This window comes from Rosa rugosa, chromosome 2 (genome assembly GCF_958449725.1).
Source record: "Rosa rugosa chromosome 2, drRosRugo1.1, whole genome shotgun sequence".
Taxonomy (NCBI): domain Eukaryota; kingdom Viridiplantae; phylum Streptophyta; class Magnoliopsida; order Rosales; family Rosaceae; genus Rosa; species Rosa rugosa.
In genome coordinates this window covers 65,240,991-65,262,779 of record NC_084821.1, presented here as the reverse complement: position 1 = coordinate 65,262,779, position 21,789 = coordinate 65,240,991, and the positions used below count along the sequence as shown (strand labels likewise).

The 21,789-nt window shown below is 39.4% G+C and overlaps 1 protein-coding gene, 1 long non-coding RNA gene and 1 pseudogene across 2 annotated transcripts; 2 read left to right on the top strand and 1 right to left on the bottom strand.

Annotated features, from left to right (window-relative positions):
- The first annotated feature begins 3,437 nt into the window (after nt 1-3,437).
- LOC133731684 (uncharacterized) lies at nt 3,438-3,973 on the top strand. Its single transcript, XR_009856758.1, has 3 exons — nt 3,438-3,480; nt 3,591-3,769; nt 3,857-3,973. It is a non-coding gene; the product is annotated as an uncharacterized LOC133731684 (long non-coding RNA).
- A 10,646-nt stretch (nt 3,974-14,619) lies between these two features.
- On the bottom strand, nt 14,620-15,446 carry LOC133731295 (GDSL esterase/lipase At5g45670-like). Its single transcript, XM_062158701.1, has 2 exons — nt 15,114-15,446; nt 14,620-14,865 (listed from the first exon to the last, which is right to left on the bottom strand). The coding sequence occupies exons 1-2, from the start codon at nt 15,432-15,434 to the stop codon at nt 14,629-14,631; spliced, it is 558 nt and encodes a 185-aa protein (XP_062014685.1). The 5' UTR covers nt 15,435-15,446; the 3' UTR covers nt 14,620-14,628.
- A 2,876-nt stretch (nt 15,447-18,322) lies between these two features.
- On the top strand, nt 18,323-20,431 carry LOC133731294 (protein NSP-INTERACTING KINASE 2-like; annotated as a pseudogene).
- Nucleotides 20,432-21,789: the final 1,358 nt, after the last annotated feature.

The following is a 21,789-nucleotide window of genomic DNA, read 5'->3' as shown; positions in this document are numbered from 1 at the left end:
GGATGATTTGCTCTAGTACGAGTATCTAAATGAAGAAGACCCCAGAAGGCTGTGGGTCTCACTCGAATAACGCTTTGGCAACGTCCGCGACTCCCTGCTTCCTGACCTAGAAGTGAGATGACATAACCTCCGCTTCTGTGATTTCAAGACAGTTCTTGACTACAATTCGAAAGCACTTTGCATTAAATCTTTAATGGAATTCTGTGGAAAAGATATCACAGATGCAATGATGATTGAGAGGACTCTCTCTACCTTCCCCATCTCTGCTTTGATGGTTGCTAAGAACTATCGAATCGATGTTACTGTGGGACAGATCACAAGGTTTCATGAGCTCATTGGAGCTATGACCATCGCTGAAAAGCATGACAACATCCTTGTCAAGAACTATAATTCAAGACCAGTGGGAACAAAGCCTATTGAGTCCAATTATAGTCGCGCCCCTAAGGGAGGGCGTCAAGAGCGAAACCCTAAATCTAGGGACAATTTTGGACTTTTTGGTCCATATTCTCGCTTGAATGAGGAAGATAACAGCAAAAATAGGCGGACATGGAACTGAAGAAATCAACGTGGAAAGAGAGAGGGAGGCAATGCCTTTGGCTATGTTGGTGGCGCCACCAACACTAAGAGCCATCCTAATGACGCTTTCAAAACGCCTCAATCAAGGGAGCATGAGCACAAAGATGTATGTTCTTGATGTAGAGCATCCAGTTATTGGGCACACATTTATAACGCTCGTGAAAATGTTGTCACCGCCTGCAAAGCATATTGTGAAGCAAGAGAAGCTCACTACATGGAACAAGAAGATCAAGAAGGTGATCTCGAACTAAGGGTTGAAGACTTCAAATCAGGCCAAGATCAAGAGACTGGCGATTATGAATAAAGTCTTTATTTTTCCAAGATATGTATAGGCAATTGCCATGTATTTTGTACTAAATGCCATTGATTTAGATTTTGTTCAACTAGGTTCATCCAAAGTGAGTATGATGTCTAGAAAAGTTTTGAGATAAGTGGTACTTAAGCGAGGTTTGCTCCACCGACATCTCTTTACTCTCCTGGTCATATTAATTTATTTTGGAGTTACCGAAAGAAGTCAAACGACTACTTTTGTTTTGCATTAGCTAGTATTTGGATTAGATTCTCTTAATGGTTAAGAAACAATGATGTACTCTGTTGGTTTATGAATAAAATTTCGAGTTCTTTTCATTATGACTCCAATTGAAATTCTGAGCATATTACTTTGTGACTACGATGGCTAAGCCATCAGAATTAGTTCAAGGACATGGAATGACCAAAATTCCTCTTACCAAATGGTACCTTGATTACTGTCACAGAAACTCTCTACGCTCTAGGGAAAATTGAACCCTATTGAGCTATTCGAGTCAATGGATTCCATGCGAAAACGCATATAGAGAACGAAAAAGAGTTCATTTGCACTACCTCTAATGATTGCGAATAAAGGCGCATCTTAGAGAAACTTGTGTGTCTCTCTAGTGAACTTTTTGTCACCACTATTTGAGCTATTAAATCTAATAAAGTTATGAGAGAATATTTCTTGGATTCAGACACATATTGTGTCACGACAGGATATATAAGTCATCCTTGTCCTGATATGATGATCCGTCTACTAAAAACTTCACACAGACATCCATTCTTTCGAGCGAAATGAAGCACGAATCAAAGGTTGATTCCTGGACTAAGTGTGACCGCCGCCGCGGCTTCTGGAGCCGCCGCCGTCCATATCCATGACACCATGAATGGCATCCATCATGGTGATGGCACCCCAGGTGATGTTGCAATCACCAACTTTGCTTCCTATAGCATTTCAGACGCTCAGGCCCAACCAAAATCCTTATTGGTTGCTACTAAGGCATCTCGCTCATTCTACAAAGTCTGTTCTTTAGGGAAATTAGGACTGAGACCATCCTATGCAAAGTATACAAAATACCAATTCTGTTCTTACATAGAATCCAAGGAGATTCTGTGGATCGATTCAACTAACTTGCGGACGTTTCAATATTTCATGATGTTGGTTGACACGCAAACACGCTGGTCATGTGTTGTGCCATTTTCCACTTGTAATACTGCTTACACTCTTAGCATAGATCATATGGCAACGAGTTCACTCCTCGAATCATCTCATTCAGTCAATTGGACTTGACAATGCTAGAGAGTTTACATCGAAAACTTTCGATGATTATTGCATATCACTGGGACTGATGTTGGACATCATATCCCCATGTACACACCGAAATAGTCTCGCGGAAACTATTACGATGGCTCATTTGCAGTGAACTTAACGCGACGCCATTGGACTGGTGTAAAAGATATCTTTCGATACTTGAGATGTATGATTGATATGGGCTTGTTCTATCCCTCCAAAGAGATGATGGATCCATCACAGGAACGCCGCCAATAGTGGCCTACATCCTTTATCCCCATCCCAAAACAACATTAGTGTTTTGGAAGGTTTTGCTGATGCTGGGTACCTCTATGACCCATACAAAGGTCGTTCCCAAACTGGTTATGTGTTCACCATGGGTAAAACCGCGATATGTTGGAGGTCTACATAACAGACCTTAGTCGCTATATCTTTGAACCATGCAGGGATTATTGCTCTTCACGAAGCAATTCGTGAATGTATATGGATTGGATCCATAATTACGCATGTTCAAAGCAATTGTGGTTTGAAGTCTACCACAGATGAGCCTACAAGCATTTATGAGGATAATGCTGCTTGTATCAAATAAATGAAACAAGGTTACATCAAAGGTGACAACGCCAAGCATATGTCGCCCAAATTTTTCTATAATCAGCAACAACAGAAGCTCCTTAAGATCAGAGTGAACCAGGTTTGATCTGAGAACAATGTGGCAGACTTGTTTACTAAGTCACTGCCTAAATCCACTTTGGAGAAACATGTTGCAAGCATCGGTTCACGGAAGTTATCCGAACTCCCATGATTGTAGTCATCAGGGGGAGATGCAGACATCAGGGGGAGATGTCTACATGTTTGGTCTCGAAACATGAAGGGTGTGATGTACTCTTTTTCTCCTTCGACCAATGTTATTTTTATTCCACTGAGTTTTTGTTACTCGGCAAGGTTTTTGACGAGGCAACGAGAGGAGCACCACGTTTAGGCGATACAAGGGGGAGTGTTTAAGGACATCTAATTTATGTGTCTGGCCCAAACTCTAGTGACTTGTCCAAGTTGTAATAGTGTTAATCTTACAGATATCTTCAGAGATATCCTAATCATTGCATGATTCAGTTTCCTTGTAAGACTTATATTTTCTGCTTGTAATCCTGTATATAAAGAGGTCCCTATTATCAATAAAAAATATAACTCATTCTCTCCCAATTCTCTCTACTATTCTCTCTGCATCTCTTTTCCTAAAACATTGTTTAACTAAACCTAGTGTTGCTTGGTCTGTATTGCAGGAACTTGACTTGCACAACAATAACCAGCTCCTCCGAGCAAAGGTCTCTCTCTAAGAATATACAACTCTTTGTGTCTTGAAATTCTCATGCTTGTGTTGTGCAGCACTTGTAATACCTAGTAGTGATTTATGTGAATTGTGGTGGAAGGGCAGATAGCTGAGAATGAGAGGCACCAGCAAAGCATAAATGCGATTGCAGGAGGGCATGGAAGCTATGAGATCATGCAGCCGACTCAGCCATTTCACGAGGCTTGCAACTATTTTCAAGTGAATGCTTTGCAACCCAATATCCATCAGTACTCGCGCCATGACCAGATTTCCCTTCAATTAGTGTAGGTATATCAAACACAGCTATAGCAATTGCGCCTGTTTGCTCTTTGTGTCTCAATGTTACTGTACTTTTGTTTTACTCCTTGCAGTTGATATATGTATGCTTGGCCTGGTTTCTGCTGACTTCATCTTCAATGGAGGGTGCATATGTATTATGGCACCAGATGAAAGCTAGGTAGCTGCAAGTAGCACTTTGTTAAGTAGGAAGTTAAGCAGAAATCAACTTCGCTTTGTGGTTAATTATTAAAAAACCTCTCCCATAATTAGTACTGGCATTCAACCAAGTACTAGAAGGGGATATCTTGTTTGTATAATTATTACTTAATGCTGCAGCAATATGTACTAAGATTCTGTGAGATGTACTTCTAACAGTTGAATTCGTCATCGATGTTTTATAATATTTGGTTTGCATCTTTATCATGTCTGATATTCAAGCATAAATGTAGTAGATCAATTCGTAAAGATTGGTTACATGCATTTCGGTTCATACATTAACAAAAAATGCGTATTACTTATTTCAAAAAAAAAAAATTGCATATTACTTGAGAAGATTACAGTTTAATGACTTGTTGAATTTCAACATGAAAGTTATTTGCTTTGGCTTTTCTAGAGCTGCGGGATTATGGTTTAAGCTGAACTAGGTGACTGACATCCATAGGATAATTATCCGTTGGGTCAACACTTTTGTATGTTCTGAATGCAGTGATTTGGTTCGATGCCTCAGTAGGGTGGAATGAGTCCCAGAACACATACTCACTCCTATTCTGGCATGGAGTTCCGGAACGAACACATTGTCCAACATTAGTCACCGGACAACACCCAACGTTCAAAACCTTGAATCCTGTGATTATCAACCAAAGAAATCACTTAATCTTATTTCTTAATTTGAAACAGAAGCAATTAAGGGTTTATTTGGCAATGCTAACAGCCTAACAGCACTTCGGAACTATCAAAAGTGTTATTTTACAGCTAGATTTTGGTAAAATAAGTCCAATAGAGCACTTATAGAAGTGACTATTTCCAGTAAATGTGCAAGAGCTACCAAGATTAATTTTAAACAAAATTTCTTTGGGCCTCTAACAAAAAGTGCTACTAGTACTAAAAGCGCTTTTCACTTTTTAGACAGTGTTTCTTATAAAAGCCCTCCAAAATGCCCTAAATCATAAGAGAAAGAGGATATTTTGCTCCTAAAATATATGAACTTACCAACAGATGTAGGATCCCCTGAACTCATTCCAGTACTGTTGACATAGATGAATTTTGCATCAGTCAAATTGGTGTTGAGCTGATCAACAAGAGGTACAAGCTTTTGGTTGAAAAGCTGGGCCGCACTGTTCCATTCATCTACACATGCGGTCCCCTTCGTTTTCAAAATCGCGTTAGGAGTGCAACCTATTAGTCCCAGTCCAACCAAGGCAAGCTTCCTTGCTCCATACTTGTTGTACAAAGTCTTCAAAAAACAAATACCAACCCCAACAATCAATTTTCCATAGATTCAACTACTAGTTTCAAGTCTCGAAAATATGGAAAGTTGAATAACTAACCAGTATTTGGCTAGTATATTGGTCAATAAGAACTGAAGCATATTGTTCAGGGGTGTATCTCTTGCTCGTGGGATAAAACTGAGGCATGAAGTAATTGTTAAAGTAATCATTGCTACCCATTCCGACCGAATATAGGCACTTGTTCAAGTACTGCAAGGTTTGTAGTGTATTTGTTCGAAGTATGGAAGCAATGCGTAAGATTGTGATTTGGTGATTCAGTAACTGCTGATCTAAGCTGATGTGACCACCCTGGAAGCACAGATCAATATTGTGATTAAGTTATTAACTGCAATTCATTATAGGCCTAATTTTTATATGAAATGTTAGGTAAAACTCATTCATTATTTATTTTCAATTTACACCCAAAAGTTATTATGTAAGATAAAATACAACCCTTTTTCCCTCAAAAAATACAAAAATTTCCATTGAAGGAAATTTATTAATCTACGATAATCTACTTGTTGCAAAAAAAATAACGTTATGTATTCCATGATTAAAGCTCTTTGCATTATTATTTTAATTGTAGGTTTTGTAATCCCTAACTTTAATATTGTCATCAATATATTGTTAGAATCATGCAATTTGGTTTATTTTTTCAAATTCAAATGAGTTGATTGCTGCTTTAAATGAACCAAATATGAAGAGACTTTTGCATATCTTTTTTTTTGGTTCACAATTACATAGTTAAGTTATTTGATTCTTACTATCGATAGTAATTGTTTATGTGATTGAGATTGTGGAGAACAGTGTTTATGGTTTTCTTTTATATTTTTACTCTTTTTTACTAACCATACCTATTATACCTATGCTAACTTGAGGAGTTGGGTAAAACACCTGACTTTTAGGTGACGATTAAAAAAAAGGTATGTAGTAGGTATGACTTTCAAGTTCTAAAACTTTAATGTCTACTGGTTTTAGTTTTTATTTTTTATGCTATGAGCTTCATTGATTACCTATGCTAACTTGAGGAGTTGGGTAAAACACCTGACTTTTAGGTGACGATTAAAAAAAAGGTATGTAGTAGGTATGACTTTCAAGTTCTAAAACTTTAATATCTACTGGTTTTAGTTTTTATTTTTTATGCTATGAGTTTCATTGATTACCTACTTTATGTTTTTTTTTTTTTTGCTTGTGCACTCAATGTATTCGATGAAATGTTACTAAGAATTTAGTTCATATAATGGTTTATTAGTTGCATACCTACCATATAGGTTTGTTCGAACCTATTATACCCATGTTAACTTGAGGAGTTGGCTTTCAGGTGACGATTAAAAAGAAATGACTTTCAAATTCTAAAATTTTAGTGCCTACTGATTTTTTTTTTTTTTTATGCTATGAGTTTCATTGGTTACATATTCTAAATATATGCCATTTAGCGATGTTACGGCTGTGAGGTATGTTGTTTTATGCCGTGAGTTTTTTTCAATACCTTGTCAAAAGGTATAAAGTTTTAGATGTCTCATACCTAAGTCATTTATTGGTTAACTATTCTAGAGGTATGTTATTTAATGTAAGGGCTATGAGAAATAATACGATGAAAACCCTATTCTCCCAAGCAGCGCCTCCTCTCGCGTTGACTCTAACCCCGCCCCCTCTTGCCGGCGAGGCGCATAGCGGCTCCGGCCGGTTCCAAATCTCAGGGCGCCTTTGCCCTTCACTTAATCTATTTTGGAAACATCTAATCCCTATCGGTTATTGTGGTGGTGGTCCTAAGGCCCTGGTACTGTGGGCTGGAGAAAGCCAGGATGGCGGTGAAAGGGGGAAACGATTCATTCACGATGGTGACCCGATTTCCTTGTCCGGGTTGCCTCCTACAATGGCTGGGATCGGTGTGCTAGTATGTGGTGGAGCCAACGGAGTTGTCGATGCCACTGATTATGGCGGAGGTGTGGATCTGGGGTCCTTGAGTTTTGACCTGATCGGACTGGAGGTCAATATGAAGGATGGAGGCGCGCCACTACGTGCTATTGCGGTGGGACTGCTGCGGTCGGCAGAGCGGGCTATCGGAGGCGAATCATGGGATCAGGTTCATAGCTGTATCTGGACACCCAGATTAGTGAGGCAAGGGTGCCGTTTTTTGGCTCCTAGTCGAGCTCAGCTCTCGTTGGCTTTGACGGGGAGGACGGCGAACTTACCGTTGACTATGGCAGTGGGCAAATCATGGCGGGGTGAATGGCCGTCGGCGACTTCGGGGGCAAGGGATAGCATGCTGGTGGTTTCTTGGGCTTCTTGGGTCGCGGGCTGTGACTGCAGCACTGCAATCAAGTTCTGGGCCGGGCTCTCTTGGGTCCAGGATGAGCAGTGGGTTTTGATACCCATTTTTTTAATTAGTTTTGTTTAAACTAGCCTATTACTATGCGAGATTTGTTCATAGTTATAGGCTCACTTTAAATAAGTGAGCGATAAGTTCGAATATAGTTGGTCTATCCTATGTGCCACTGTGGCTCCTCCACGAATTCTTGTCTGGCCATTGTTATGTGTTAGCGGATGGGTATGTAATGGCCTTCTTGGCTTGAGATTTTTTTTTTTTTTTTTTGAAAAGTCTTGGCTTGAGATTATTATCAATGGAATTCCATTATTTCAAAAAAAAAATGTAAGGGCTATGAGATAAGTTGTTTTATTGCTACGAGTTTTTTTTAATACCTTGTCAAAAGATATTTAGTTTTAGATACCTCATACCTATGTCATTTATTAGTTACCTGTTCAATGATTAAATGCTAAAATTAAGGATCAGTTATCATTTCATTCTACTTTTCACTACCCCAAGGGTAAATCAGGCATATCGGACAACATGAAAAAATATTAATTATATGGGTGGCTCTATTCATATCTCCAAATTTAATATTTAGACATCTAATTTTTGAACTATTTTATTTCCATTTTCACCCTTTTGCAAAAAAAAAAAAAAACCATCTGCTATAATTCTATCCCTTTCTCTCTCTATGGCCTGCAACCATTTCTCTGTTCTTCACCCCGTGACTCCCTCCCTCCATCACCATTTGATCTGATCTAAAAAAAAAAAAAAAAAAAAAAAAGGAAGAAACAAACTTTGATATGAAATTGAAATGAAAAACGAACCATCATGTGCTCTAAGATTCAAGCCCAGTTGGGCAATAATCAAAAATGCTAATATTCTCAAGACCTCTTTATTAACTAGTTTGCTGTAGAAAAAAAGTTCAAAATTCAACTTCAATTGTGCCAAGTAATTTCAAAATTCTTGAGGAAGAACACAATATTTTGAAACTGAGAGTTTAAAATGTCATTCGATCGTGAAATTGTTTGTGCGTAGTTTTTCTTTTTAATTTCATTTTTGTTGTTGTTTTTCATTGTAGAGATTTAATTTTTTTCTTTGAACAATCATTGTAGAGATTGATATATAGAAGAAAGAGGTTCATAGGGATATATAGAAGAAAGAGGTTCAGAGGTATAAACATATAAAAATGGGTAAAACAGGAAGTTTAGTGAAGAAAAAGGTGTAAGGAGGCCCAAATATTAAATTGGGAGGTATGAATAGAACCACCCTAATTATATATCAACACTCTACAAAAAAAAGTTTGCCTACATGAAACTACCCTAAGGGTAACCCCAAGGGTAAAACAAGCATATAGGACAACAGAAAAAAATGTTAATTATACATCAACACTCTATAAGGAATGTTTGCTTACGTGGATCGAGTGTAGATTGATAAAAAAATCAGGCCTGGACTTGAGATTTTGAGGCTTGGGGCGAAAAAATAAAAATGGGCCTACATTTATTATAGAAAAGAAAAAAAAAAATAGCCAAAAGAATATTTACAAATAAAAAAAATTGAAAAGAAAAATAAATATACAACTTTCCTAGGCCTAAAAGAAAGGAATGTAACTTACCAACTAATCAAATCTTATTGTTTAGTAAAAGACTTATATTTTATTTACTTAATAATTTTTTTAAATACCCCCAGAAAAGAAAAAAAATTAGGCCCGACGAGACATTGAACCTAAGACGGCAGACTCATAGGCCTCACAAGAGTAAAAGAGTTTTTTCCAATACCTCTTTATTGGGTTATTGGGTTTATATCTAATTTTCTTATGGGAAAAATTCACCAACGGTGTCTGGACACTTAGGGGACTTTCAGAATGATACCTGAACTTACAAAGTTATCAATGTGATACCTAGACTCATTTTTTCGTATCAACATCGTACCTATGACCAATTTCCGTAACGGCTCCGTGACGGAAATTGGCCGTAGGTATCACATTGATACGAAAAAATGAGTCCAGGTATCACATTGATAACTTTGTAAGTTCAGGTATCATTCTGAAAGTCCCTAAGTGTCCAGACACCGCTGGTGAACTTTTCCCAATTTTACACGTGCGATGCACGTGAGTCACTTAATGAAGATAAAAGGACCGATTTACCCTCAAATTCTTTCTTTTCTTTTCTTTTCTTTTTTTATTCTTCTTTCTTTCTTTCCTTCTTCTTCTTCTTTTTTGGTTTCTTCTTCCCCTGATTTGAATCATCAAGATTCAAATCATCTTGCTCGTCTGATTCCCACCGCCGATCGCCGATCAAACACCGCCGTTGCGTCTCAATCCACCTTCATGCACCACATATGTTTCTGGTTCCCCCAACTTCAAATCCTATATCAAATTGAAATTGTGCATTGAGGCTTCACCGCTCACTCCGAGTTCATCCCCGTCGCCACCGCCAATGACTTGACCACCACCACTCTTGTTCTCTCCTCCGACCCCCTTTTATACACCATTGATCAGAAACTCAGACCCCGCCAGCCCTCCACTCTCAAATCACAGCTCCAATCCCACCCCTTCAGCCTCTCCTTCGTTCCCGACATGCAACACCACCTCCACACCATCCTCACCTGCAATTTCATCGGTTTAGCCGACAACTTCGGCCTCTAGCCCAACTTCGATCAGAGGCAATTTTAGGCAGACAAAGATTAACAACTTCGGCCTCCACACCATCCTCACCTGCAAAAAATTCAAGTTGTTCTTATTCACCAGCTTCGCCACTCCGCTGCTACCCACCATTGTGCCTCGCCGATTAGTAGACAAAGAACTCGGAGCCTCCACTATCGAGAAATTGAGGCTCACGTTCTGCGTGTCCTGCGCGGCGGATATCGGCATCGTCGGAGAAAATGTTGTATGAACATAAATTTAGTTTGGGTTCCACGGCGGCAGCTAGTCGAGCTCGTTGATTTCGGCCTTGGCTTTCTTGATTAGCCAATCGACGCCCTTGCTAGGCTGGTCGTATCCAAGCCAGTCCTGCATGTCGTAGAATTGAATGGCGGTGTGGGCGACGAGCCTGATGCTGCGGTCCCTAGGGCCTTTGGTGGTGCAAACCTTGTTGTGGCGGTCCTTCCGGCCTGTGGTCCTTAGAATGTGGCTTTGAGCCTCCACGATTTCGCTAGCGGTGGAGGAAGAAGCAGTCCTTATCCCCAAACCCAATCGAGAAGCAGCGGAGGACGACGTTGTTGTGCGGTGGTGGAGGTTGTTGTGGTCAAGTCATTGGCGACGGCGGCGGGGATAAACTCGGAGTGAGCGGTGAAGCCTCAATGCACAATTTCAATTTGCTATAGGATTTGAAGTTGGGGGAACCAGAAATATCTGTGGTGCATGAAGGTGGATTCAGACGCAGCGGCGGTGTTTGATCGGCGATCGGCGATGGGAATCGGACGAGCAAGATGATTTGAATCTTGATGATTCAAATAAGGGGAAGAAGAAACCAGAAAAGAAGAAGAAGAAAGAAAGAAAGAAAGAAGAAAGAAAGAAAGAAAGAAAGAAGAAGAAAGAAAAAAAGAAAAGAAAAGAAAAGAAAGAATTTGAGGGTAAATTGGTCATTTTGTCTTCATTAAGTGACTCACGTGCATCGCACGTGCAAAATTGGGAAAAATTCACCAACGGTGTCTGGACACTTAGGGGACTTTCAGAATGATACCTGAACTTACAAAGTTATCAATGTGATACCTGGACTCATTTTTTCGTATCAATGTGATACCTACGGCCAATTTCCGTCACGGAGCCGTTACGGAAATTGGTCATAGGTACGACGTTGATACGAAAAAATGAGTCCAGGTATCACATTGATAACTTTGTAAGTTCAGGTATCATTCTGAAAGTCCCCTAAGTGTCCAGACACCGTTGGTGAATTTTTCCCTTTTCTTATTCAATATATCTGCATATGTAACTAAGTCTTGTGGCACTAAATTTTTTCATAGCTTTGCTCGGCAGCGTGGAAGTATTAACAAAATAAGGGGTATTCTAGGGGAGGATAATAGGTGGAGAACGGGGCAGGTTGATGTTGGATGTGTATTTGTTCAGTATTTTCGTCAACTTTTTACTGCTGATAGTAGGTCCTTGGGTGATGAGGTTTTTGGTGCTGTAGAGGGAAGAATTTCTATGGAGCATGTTGATCGTCTATCAAGACCATTTACTAGAAGTGAGATTGAATGTGCTTTGAAGGATATGGGACCTACGAAGGCCCCAGGGCCTGATGGTATGCCTCCAATTTTTTATCAGAAGTATTGGTCTACAGTTGGGGATGATGTTGTGGCTAGATGTTTGGGTTTCCTTAATGGTCAAGGTACGATTGATGGATTGAATCACACTTTAATTGCTTTGATCCCGAAGGTTGATGATCCTAAGAAGGTTACAGAGTTTCGACCAATCAGTTTGTGTAATGTGTTATATAAGTTGATTTCGAAAACTTTGGCAAATAGGTTGAAGCAGGTTCTATCATCAGTAATATCGGAGTTTCAGAGCGCATTTGTCCCAGGGAAATTGATACATGACAATGTTATTGCTGCTTTTGAAACAATTCATAATTTGAAGAGACGGGGAAAGAAGAGTAGACAGAAGGTAGCGGTGAAGCTTGACATGGCCAAGGCGTATGATAGGGTGGAGTGGGATTTTTTGAAGGGAATGTTGATCAAGTTGGGATTTCCGGACAGATTTGTATCATTGGTCATGGCCTGCATCCAAACAGTTACTTACTCAGTGTTAATTCAACGGCGCCCATTTGGTAGAATTATTCCGACAAGGGGTCTCCGTCAAGGGGATCCAATTTCTCCTTATTTGTTTCTCTTGGTGGCTGAAGGTTTTTCTTCGTTGTTGAGAAAAGCTGAGAGGGAGAAACTTTTGCACGGGGTGGCTATAGCACGAGGTGCTCCTTCGGTCTCACATCTATTTTTCGCGGATGATAGTCTTCTTTTTTGTGATGCCTCGATGCCGGATTGTCTTAAATTGAAGGAGATTTTTGCTGTTTATGAAGCTGCTTCTGGTCAGAAAATTAGTAATGAAAAGTCTGCAATGAGTTTCAGCCCTAGAACTTCAAACTCTGTGAAAGAGATGTGTGGTGAGGTGTTGGATATGAGGATTGTCCCGTGTCATGAACGATATCTAGGGCTGCCTACGGTTACTGGAAGGAGCAAAAAGAAGATGTTTAAGGGTCTGGCAGATAGAGTTTGGAAACGTGTGCAAGGGTGGGAAGGCAAAATTTTGTCAAAAGGAGGCAAAGAAATCCTAATCAAAGCTGTCGCCCAGTCGATACCGACCTATACCATGAGTGTTTTTCAGTTGCCAGTGGGTGTTTGTGAAGATATTAATAAGCACTTAGCACGGTTTTGGTGGGGGAAGTCTGGAGGTAGGGGGATTCATTGGAGGAAATGGGAAGCAATGTGCGTACCAAAGAAAGAGGGAGGCATGGGATTTAGGGAGTTACAGAATTTTAATAAGGCTCTGGTTGCTAAACTAGGGTGGAGATTACTTGGTGAAGGGAACTCTCTTGTGGGAAAAATGTTAAAGGCTCGCTATTTCCCTCGAAGTTTGTTTTTAGAGGCTGAATTGGGGTCTAATCCGTCTAATATTTGGCGTGCTATTATATGGGGAAAGGAGTTGCTTGTTAAAGGGTTAAGGTGGAGAATCTGTAATGGTCGTAGTGTCAGAGTATTTCAGGATCCTTGGGTTCCGAGTATTCAAGGTTTTGGTGTGACTTGGAAAACGGGATTGGATTTAAATATGCGAGTTGCGGAGCTGATCTCGGAGGAGGGTGGTTGGGAGGTACAACGCTTGGAGCAGATTGGTACATGTCAGGAGGTGGAAGCTATTCTTGAAATACCTCTCACTCGATTTACTGGTCAGGATAGAATGATTTGGAATCAAAACAAGCATGGGAAGTTTTCAGTGAAGAGTGCGTACTGGTTGGCAATGAAAGAATCTAGATTGGAAAGGAATGGACAGCAACCAGTACCGGTGGTTTCGGATCATTGGAAACATCTTTGGAAACTCAAAATCCCTCCTAAGATGAGTCATTTTCTATGGAGATGTTCCACTGGTTTTATGCCGTGTATGTGGTCACTTTACCAGAGACGTATTTCGAACAGTTCACTGTGTCCGAGGTGTCAATTAGCTAATGAAACGCCTTTGCACGTAACATGGGAGTGTTCTTTTAGTGTTGCGGTGTTGGAAAGGGCGAGATTTTATTCGAAATTGGAACCGGGTATGTGGACTGACTTTTCCTCCTATCTTGATTATGCTATTCAAGTTCTGACAGTGGATGAAGTTAAACTTTTGGTTATTATGATGTGGAATAATTGGAAAGAAAGGAACGTGATAGTGCATGGGGGTCAACCTAGACCTGCAGTGATCATTTATGAGCAATGTTATTCTATTTGGAATAACTTGCTTGCGGTGCAAGTACGAGAGTAGGTAGGTAGGTGTGGTACAATGTCTAATCCCATTGTTCAGGCTAGGTGGTCTCCTCCATCTCAAGGTATGATGAAACTTAATTGTGATGCATCTGTCCTTGATAATGGAAATCAGGTGGGCATAGGTTGTGTTATAAGGGGAAGTGATGGTGAACTGCTACTTGCGGTGGGTGAGCGGCTCCAAAGCCGCCTTAAGCCTTGTGCTGCTGAGTTGCAGGCAGTGATCCTGGGGCTTGAGATGATGATAGAGCATGGTTGGCGGCCTGAGAGGGTGGAAACCGATTGTTTGGAGGCTGTTAATTTGATAAACAGGGAGGAGGATTGTCTGGCAGGGGAAGGAGTGTTAGTAGAGAAGATTAAATTCTTACTGGGGTATGTCGGTATTCGAAGTGTTCATCATGTTTCTAGGGTGGCAAATGGTGCTGCTCATGGTGTTGCTCAGTTTGTAGCCCGGTTAAATGGGCGTCATAGTTGGTTCGGGATTGGGCCCTCTTGGCTCATGGATGTCATCGGTGATGATAGACCCGTAACTCGTTCTAGTAGGGAAGAGAGTGGGGAATTTTCCTCCACCGATTTTTCCCATATGGTGTAATCTTTATCTTATTTGAATAAAACTTTAGTCATTCTCAAAAAAAAAAAAACTAAGTCTTGTGGGAATAATTACCAAATTGGAGCCAGTTTCTGCTCGAATCCCTGCGGCGCCAGATGCATAATTGAGACCTTTAACAATGTCTTGTCCTTTGGTAGTTGCAAATGGTGGGATGGGAGTCTCAAAACCCAGAAATTCAGCTGCAAGATATATGTAAGCATGTTTTAATTTATTAGCCTCATATTTGGCATGATAATGGTATATATGGAGTATAGATCAGCATCAAACTAAAATGCGCATGGTCTTAGGGCTTAGTGAGTTGGTTGTCATTTGGATTGTCACCTCTGTAAGATATGCAGATTGATGATGCATGCCATGTGAATCGCTGGAAACATGTAAAGTATATGGCTAACCCAATAACGAAAGTTTTGTATTATCTGCGACTGACTTCATGCTAGCCTCTTAATAACTCAAATGCACTTGGTTTGTACAAGCTAATATTAGGTAAATCAGGCATGTTTAACTGACAAAGAAACAATTACACACGAATGCAATTTAGAAATAGATTGAGATGGAATACGACCCAGTATATCAACAGTAGTTTTGCCATTGGAAAATCTTCCTGTTCGTACTCCACCAGGATAATCAATTCCGTACGGCGCGTAGTTCACTTTGGCCAAAGTCGTGAGGAGGTTGTTATTGCCGTTATCAGCCAATGAATCACCGAAAATGAAGAAGCAAGGTACTTGTGGCGCTCCATGAACACAAGATTGTGATATTGAAACCACCAAAACAGCAATCACCATTAACCATTTCAGTGTATCTTTTGTCATTTTGAAATTAGATCGAATATAGGAAGGAAAATGAAAGGTAGTGTACAAAGAAGAGGAGCTAGCTAGCTAGGTATTATATATCAGAACGATGATGCAAAGAAGATGGAGGCATGAAGGAGTTTATATAGACATGCCTTCGAAATATTGTTACGTGTGAAGCCAAATAGGGGAATGGGAATTGGTACGTTGCAGTCAAGATTGACAAATTTTTGGCCATTAAAACCTTATAAAGTTTCTTTCTTTTTAATTTCTTTGAACAGATTTGCTCACCTAAGAGACAGTTTTAAGGGATTATGAGGGACAAATGCATCTCAACCACATGTATTAAATATAAAAGCAGAAATTATAACAACTTAAAACTGTGCATTTATTTTCAGCCGTCAGATTCACTTGTCAAATATTCCAAATTGAAAGATTTGGGTATTTTATGCAATTTTACAAAGCTCGTTGTGATATACATTTTTTCAAATGTTCAAATTTATTACTCACCTTTGCTTGTATTTTCTGGAATGTACGTAGTTACAAAATAAATAGTTATATAAGGACTAAACAAATGAAGCCCAAGTCTGTGTCAGCCCATGATCACATCCAGTTGGGTTGAAGCCCATCAATTCAAGACCCACAAATCTTCCATATTGATGACATGGCTTTAGTCTAAACATTTTTTCAAACGAATCCCACATATTCTAGATGGAGCGAGATGCTCTACGATTCTTTCATTCTTAAGTCTGATGTTCAGGTTTGATCTCTCAACTATATAACTAAGAAATTTTTTGATCCTAATTGGCACCTAATTGTTGAGAATATATACATCCCACATAGGAAAAATGGGACCTTGCCTATGGGTTTATAAGGGTTTGGGCCACTCCATCTATTGTCAATTGATTTTGGATGTGAACCCTAGATTACTTTATCATGGTATCAGAGCAGGTTATCCACGTGTACATGCCTAACGGCCACACGGGCTCCACGTCACCCAAAAGTTGTTCACGTGTATGGCTTGAAAATTCGCCACAAGTGCGGGGAGCGTGTTGAGAATATATACATCCCACATGGAAAAAATGGGACCTTGCCTATGAGTTTATAAGAGTTTGGGCCACTCCATCCATTGCCAATTGGTTTTGGATGTGAACCCTAAATTACTTTATCACTAATTAGGATTCAAAAAGTTTAATAAGCGCTTTGATGCAAGTTTAAATTCCTCCTCATTAATAAATAAACAAAAATAAAAACAAAGAAGAATCTACAAAAATAAAATAAGAATCAAATGCTTTATATATCTAAATATTAATTAGATATTTTCTTCTTGTCTTTGATCATGATATAATCGACCTCTCTTCAAGATCATACGTGAACGTTAATGGCAGATGAAATAATTGTAGTCCATATGAAGAATTAACAAGCAAACAAATTGGTTGAAACACTACAAGAAATTTGGGTATATGCAACGGGTTTATATGCAAGGAGTCAAAATTCCTTGCATTTGGTTTGATAATACCAAGAATTATGCAAGTCCTTGCATTTAGCTTGGAGATAATGCCAAGAACTCATAAATTCCTTACATTTTGTTTGTTAAAATATAAAAACATTAAAAGTCTTTGTATTTGCTTTTTCATTTCCTTGCATCGGTTGAGCGGGATTTTTGGCGCTCTTAGGTTTGCTCTTTAATCCTTTTTTTTTTTTTTTTTTTTTTGCACTCTCTCTCTCTTCCCGTCTTTCTCCATCTCTCCATTCTCTCTCTTCTCTCCCATCTCAATTCCTCTCATACCCAACCAAACCAGTATCTAGGGTTTCTCCACTTCAAAATCACCCTCCAATCCACGAATTTCCCTTATTAGAATCCTCCTCTTCCCCTTTCCAATTTCAATTTCAAATTCGATCGCAGCGATTCACAATTCCATATATGTGGTCACAGCTCCGGCGACGCCCAAAGATGTATACAATTTCAAAGAGTAGGTGATAGAGTACATCAAGAAAGCCGTCCATAAAGACGACTGTCTCAATTTTTACGAGGTTTAAGTTAAATTTTTGATCCATGATAGATTACCAAATACCCTGGAAGAAATTTGGTTTCCAAATAGGCAAGTTTTGGTTCATCCTCGCCACTCTGCTTTACCTCGTTTTAGAAAGGTACTTTATTTTGCTTAGGATCTGAATTCTTATTGATAGTTTGTTGTTTTCTGCAATTGGGCTTTTCATTAAATAGGAAGTAAATTTTGTTTAAATTTCAATATATTATTGTGATTCTGTTAATTAAGGAATTCAATGGGTTGCAGGTTCAGAAAATAATTGCTAGTTGTAGAGGTTTTGGTTTCCAGTATGTTTTGTTAAACTGGTGAGTAATATTCGTTTTGCCTTTGGTATGTGACTAGTACATTTAGTTTTAGGGCTGAGTTAAATTTGTGTTTACTTTGCTGAGTTTGTGATTCTCTTTATTGTCCATCTTAACTGATGAAGAATCACACAATCTGCATATTTATTTCAGGGTTCACTGAACTTTGTCCAAAAAAGCTTGAGCTTGTAACCTTTAAGTTGATATTAGGAAATGATAGTTAGGAGGAGACTCTTTCCAGTTTAAATTGATGCTTCTCTTTGGCTACGCATTATGTAGGTGTTCATATTAGTTTAATTTTTCTATGATTTGATTATAGCTTAGGTCTTGATTTGGTTTTTAATAGTTGGTGCTGGTACTATTGCGAGCCTCTTTTCTCACTATTGGACAAGTAATTTTCAAAGAGTTTTGTCAAAGTTTTGTGAGATGCACAGGATTTCAAATAATGAAAGTGTGTTTTTGGGCATTTGGTTTAGGTCTGCATTAGATTTCAAGGAATTAGGGGCTAATTTTGGTTCAGTTTTAGTTCTGAATTGTGATTCTATTGAGTATTTCAATGGGTTCTAAGTTCAAACAATTTTCCGGTTCTACAAGTTTTGGTTTTGGATATATTTGGTTGACTGGTATGCACTTGCCAGTTTGTGGCTTTTTGGGTTTGGGGTTTATGTTCTTCCTTGTTGCTAGATTAATTTCTTGGGCCATTTCCATCCAAATATTGGGTCTTGAAACTATATTGAATAATTGGAGTGGCATGATGACAGATGACTCACCAAGGAGTTATCTTTGTTAAGATGACACATCATGCTGTTCCAATTCACTATCTCTCAAGTCTCAGTCTGTTATAATTAGTTAGCTAAGTAGGGTTAGCTTGTTAATTAGCATGGTTAGTTACTCAGTGCCCTACAGCTGTATTCCACATGTCTAGTTTCTGTTGACTGTAACTGGTACTATATATACCTCATCCACATCTGTAATTGCCAAGCTAGTCTCATTTTGACGAGAATATTATTCATTTCTAGGATTTTCTCTCTGTTTCTTCAGCTTTCTTTCAATCTTAAAACAACATTTGCTTGATAACATCTTGTTTGCTGAGAACGTTGAAATTGTACTAATTGTCAAGCTTACACAACTTATCTTCAACCTTTTGTTTTCTCTTGCAGTGCAAATGTTTGCATTACAACAGTCACTATTTTCTTAGACAAATCAACGACAATCAACTTTAATGAGTGAATATATCTTTCTATGCCCAGGTGGTTTTTACAATTAAATCTTAAGGTTAACCTTTGTTGTTAGTCTTTACAAGTAGAAAATTGTTTTGTTTCTTTCTTAGGTGTTTGGTGTCTTATTGGGTTTAGTTTCTCCCATGTTTCTCTCACTCTAATATTTGAACAAATACCTACTGCAGGACAGTTACTAGCAAGTTGAGGCGAAGGATATGGAACCTAATTAGTACATTTGATTGACTGTTATGTGATTTTCGCTTATCAGGTTTTCATGTTTTTCCATTTGGTTTTGGAGCTCAGAAGTATATTTGTTTCTTTTTTTGCTGGGTTGTGATTTTCTCTACTGTGAGTGACATATTATGGGTTTTGCATCACTCCAACAGAAAGACTTCTAGTTTACCCATACATGTCCAGTGGCTTCTCATCTCAGAGGTACTAAATCAAAGGAGAGAACCAACTCAATTAATCATTTAGAATGTTTGTTATGTTTGGCTAAATTTAAATCTTATCAATGCTTTTAACAGGGAAACCAGTGTTGGATTAGGGAACTAGGGAAATGGATTGCCTTTTGGAGCTGCAAGAGGACTGTTATACCTTCATGAGCAGTGTGACCCGAAAGTTATCCACAGGGATGTAAAGGCAGCAAATGTACTTGATGACTACTGTGAAGCCGTAGTCGGAGATTTTGATTTGGCAAAGCTTTTGGATCACCAAGATTCACATGTCACCACTGCAGTGAGGGGTACCATAGGGCACATAGCTCCAGTCCTCTGATAAGATGTCTTTGGATTCGGTATTCTTCTCCTTAAACTAATCACAGGCTAGGCAGTTCTATAATTTGCCAAGTCAACTAACCAAAAAGGAGCCATACTTGATTGGGTGAGCAAACAACACAAATCCTGTATATTTCATACGAAGATGTACTAAATAGTAACTGATTAGTCCAATTTTATATGATTTACATTCGAGATTTATTTGATCACAGGTTAAAAAGCTGCATCAGGAAAAGAAGCTTGAAATGCTAGTGGACAAGGATATTAATACTAACTATGATCGCATTGAGCTTGAAGAAATGATTCAAGTTGCACTCTTGTGTACTCGATGCCTTCCTGGTCATAGGCCCAGAATGTCTAAAGTGGTCAGAATGCTAAAAGGTGATGGACTTGTCTCAAGTTTCTGTTTCAAACGCCTCAGTGTTGTTTGTCTGCATCTGAAAGTATAAGTGTTCTGTGGTTAAGTAAAAGACTGCTAAATTGCAATTTTTGATGTACAAATGAACTAATTGTTTTTTTTTTTTTTGAAATGGGGCTGGTGCGGCTGCCCTCAAGCCTTGATTAATGAAATTGTAAAATACATTTGGGGGGGGGACGTAGAGCCTGAACCCCAGATTACAATAAGTATAAAGAGAACATCCTGAAATAATACCAGGATTCTCTATAAAATCTATGTATTCTAACAAGCACCAATTAGCAAAGAGTGCACGAATGGCTACTCTATTTGCTTTTACATAGCGGTGACATACCGGAAAGATAACTCTATAACGAAGAAGCATCATTACAAATAGCACAGCTTTCCCACTATGTTGCCGCACGGAAATAAATCCGGCGACACTCAATTTCATCCTGCCACTAGGAGGTTGCGTCCATTTGATCAAACAAACAGTTTGCCGCCTCGCTAGGCCAGACAAGGCACAAAAAGTGTGTATTCCGGGACAACACCCATTTCTCCCTACCAAAAAACAGTGGGGACTTATTTCCGGCATATAGCCACATTTAAGTAGTAACAATAGAAAATAATAGAACATAAAACAAAAGGAAGTTGGGCCCAGAGCCCTAGCCTAGGCCCAACCCCTGCTCAGCCCAGTCCAAAAGTACAAGCCGTTGCGGTCACCTCGCCACCGTCCCGCAAGTTGGAACCAGTCCGTCCAACCACCGGCATCCAAACCGCCGGCTTAAGCAAAACCAGACCGTCCCATCCTCTTTCCGCCCTCCCCAAAATGCCAGCATGCATCACTGCCATCCCCAATTACCCTCCTCCACAGGGCGGCTCCAAACGACACAAACCAGATCGAAAAACTCCGATTCGATCTGGGCCGCTCAAAAACCTTCCTCGCACCACCAAGCAACGTCACCTCCGGCAGTCCGCCTCCCTCTCCTTGTGAGATCGATCCTAGCCTTACCCAAAAGCCGCCAAACTGGCTCTGGACTTCCCCGGCGATACCTCCTCACGTTTTGGATGACGAAGCTGCCACAGAGCCTCCACTCTGACTGAGATTATTCCATTGACCAATACTGCCGGACACTAGGTCCAATCAACCCCGTCCGACGAAGCTGCCACGAGGGCAAGCCGTCGGAGGGATCACTCTCTCACTGGTTGTGCTTTCAGCTCTCTAGGGTTTATGAACTAATTGTTTTTAATTCAAGCAATAAAAGAAAAGTCTGGAATGAAATTGGGGTATTTTATTTTATTCTGTTTTGTTTAAAAAAAAAAAAATGCAAGGAATGATATGCAAGGAATTCTCCTTGTATATCAGTTAACCATAGTTAACCCCAGGTGTTTAATTCCTTGCATTTTAGATGAACAATTCCTTGCATTTGTGAATTCAAATGCAAGGAATTTTTAGGTCATTGTATTTGCTCTTTTGCAAGGGCCTCTTTGCAAGGATCCTTGCATTCCTTGCATTTGGGTTAATGCAAGGAATTTCCAGTTTTTTACAAGGAAAAAATTCCTTGCAAAAAACCATTTTTCTTGTAGTGAAACATATTGAAAGAGGTTATAAAACCATCAAATATATTTTGGA

What these genes read in the sequence shown, in the direction of transcription:
- LOC133731295 (XM_062158701.1), bottom strand. Translation starts at nt 15,434, where the DNA reads ATGACAAAAGATACACTGAAATGGTTAATGGTGATTGCTGTTTTGGTG. An exon ending in CTTTGTCAGTTAAACATGCC is followed by an intron (nt 14,866 to 15,113) that starts TGATTTACCTAA and finishes TCTATACTCCAT; the next exon opens with ATATACCATTATCATGCCAA.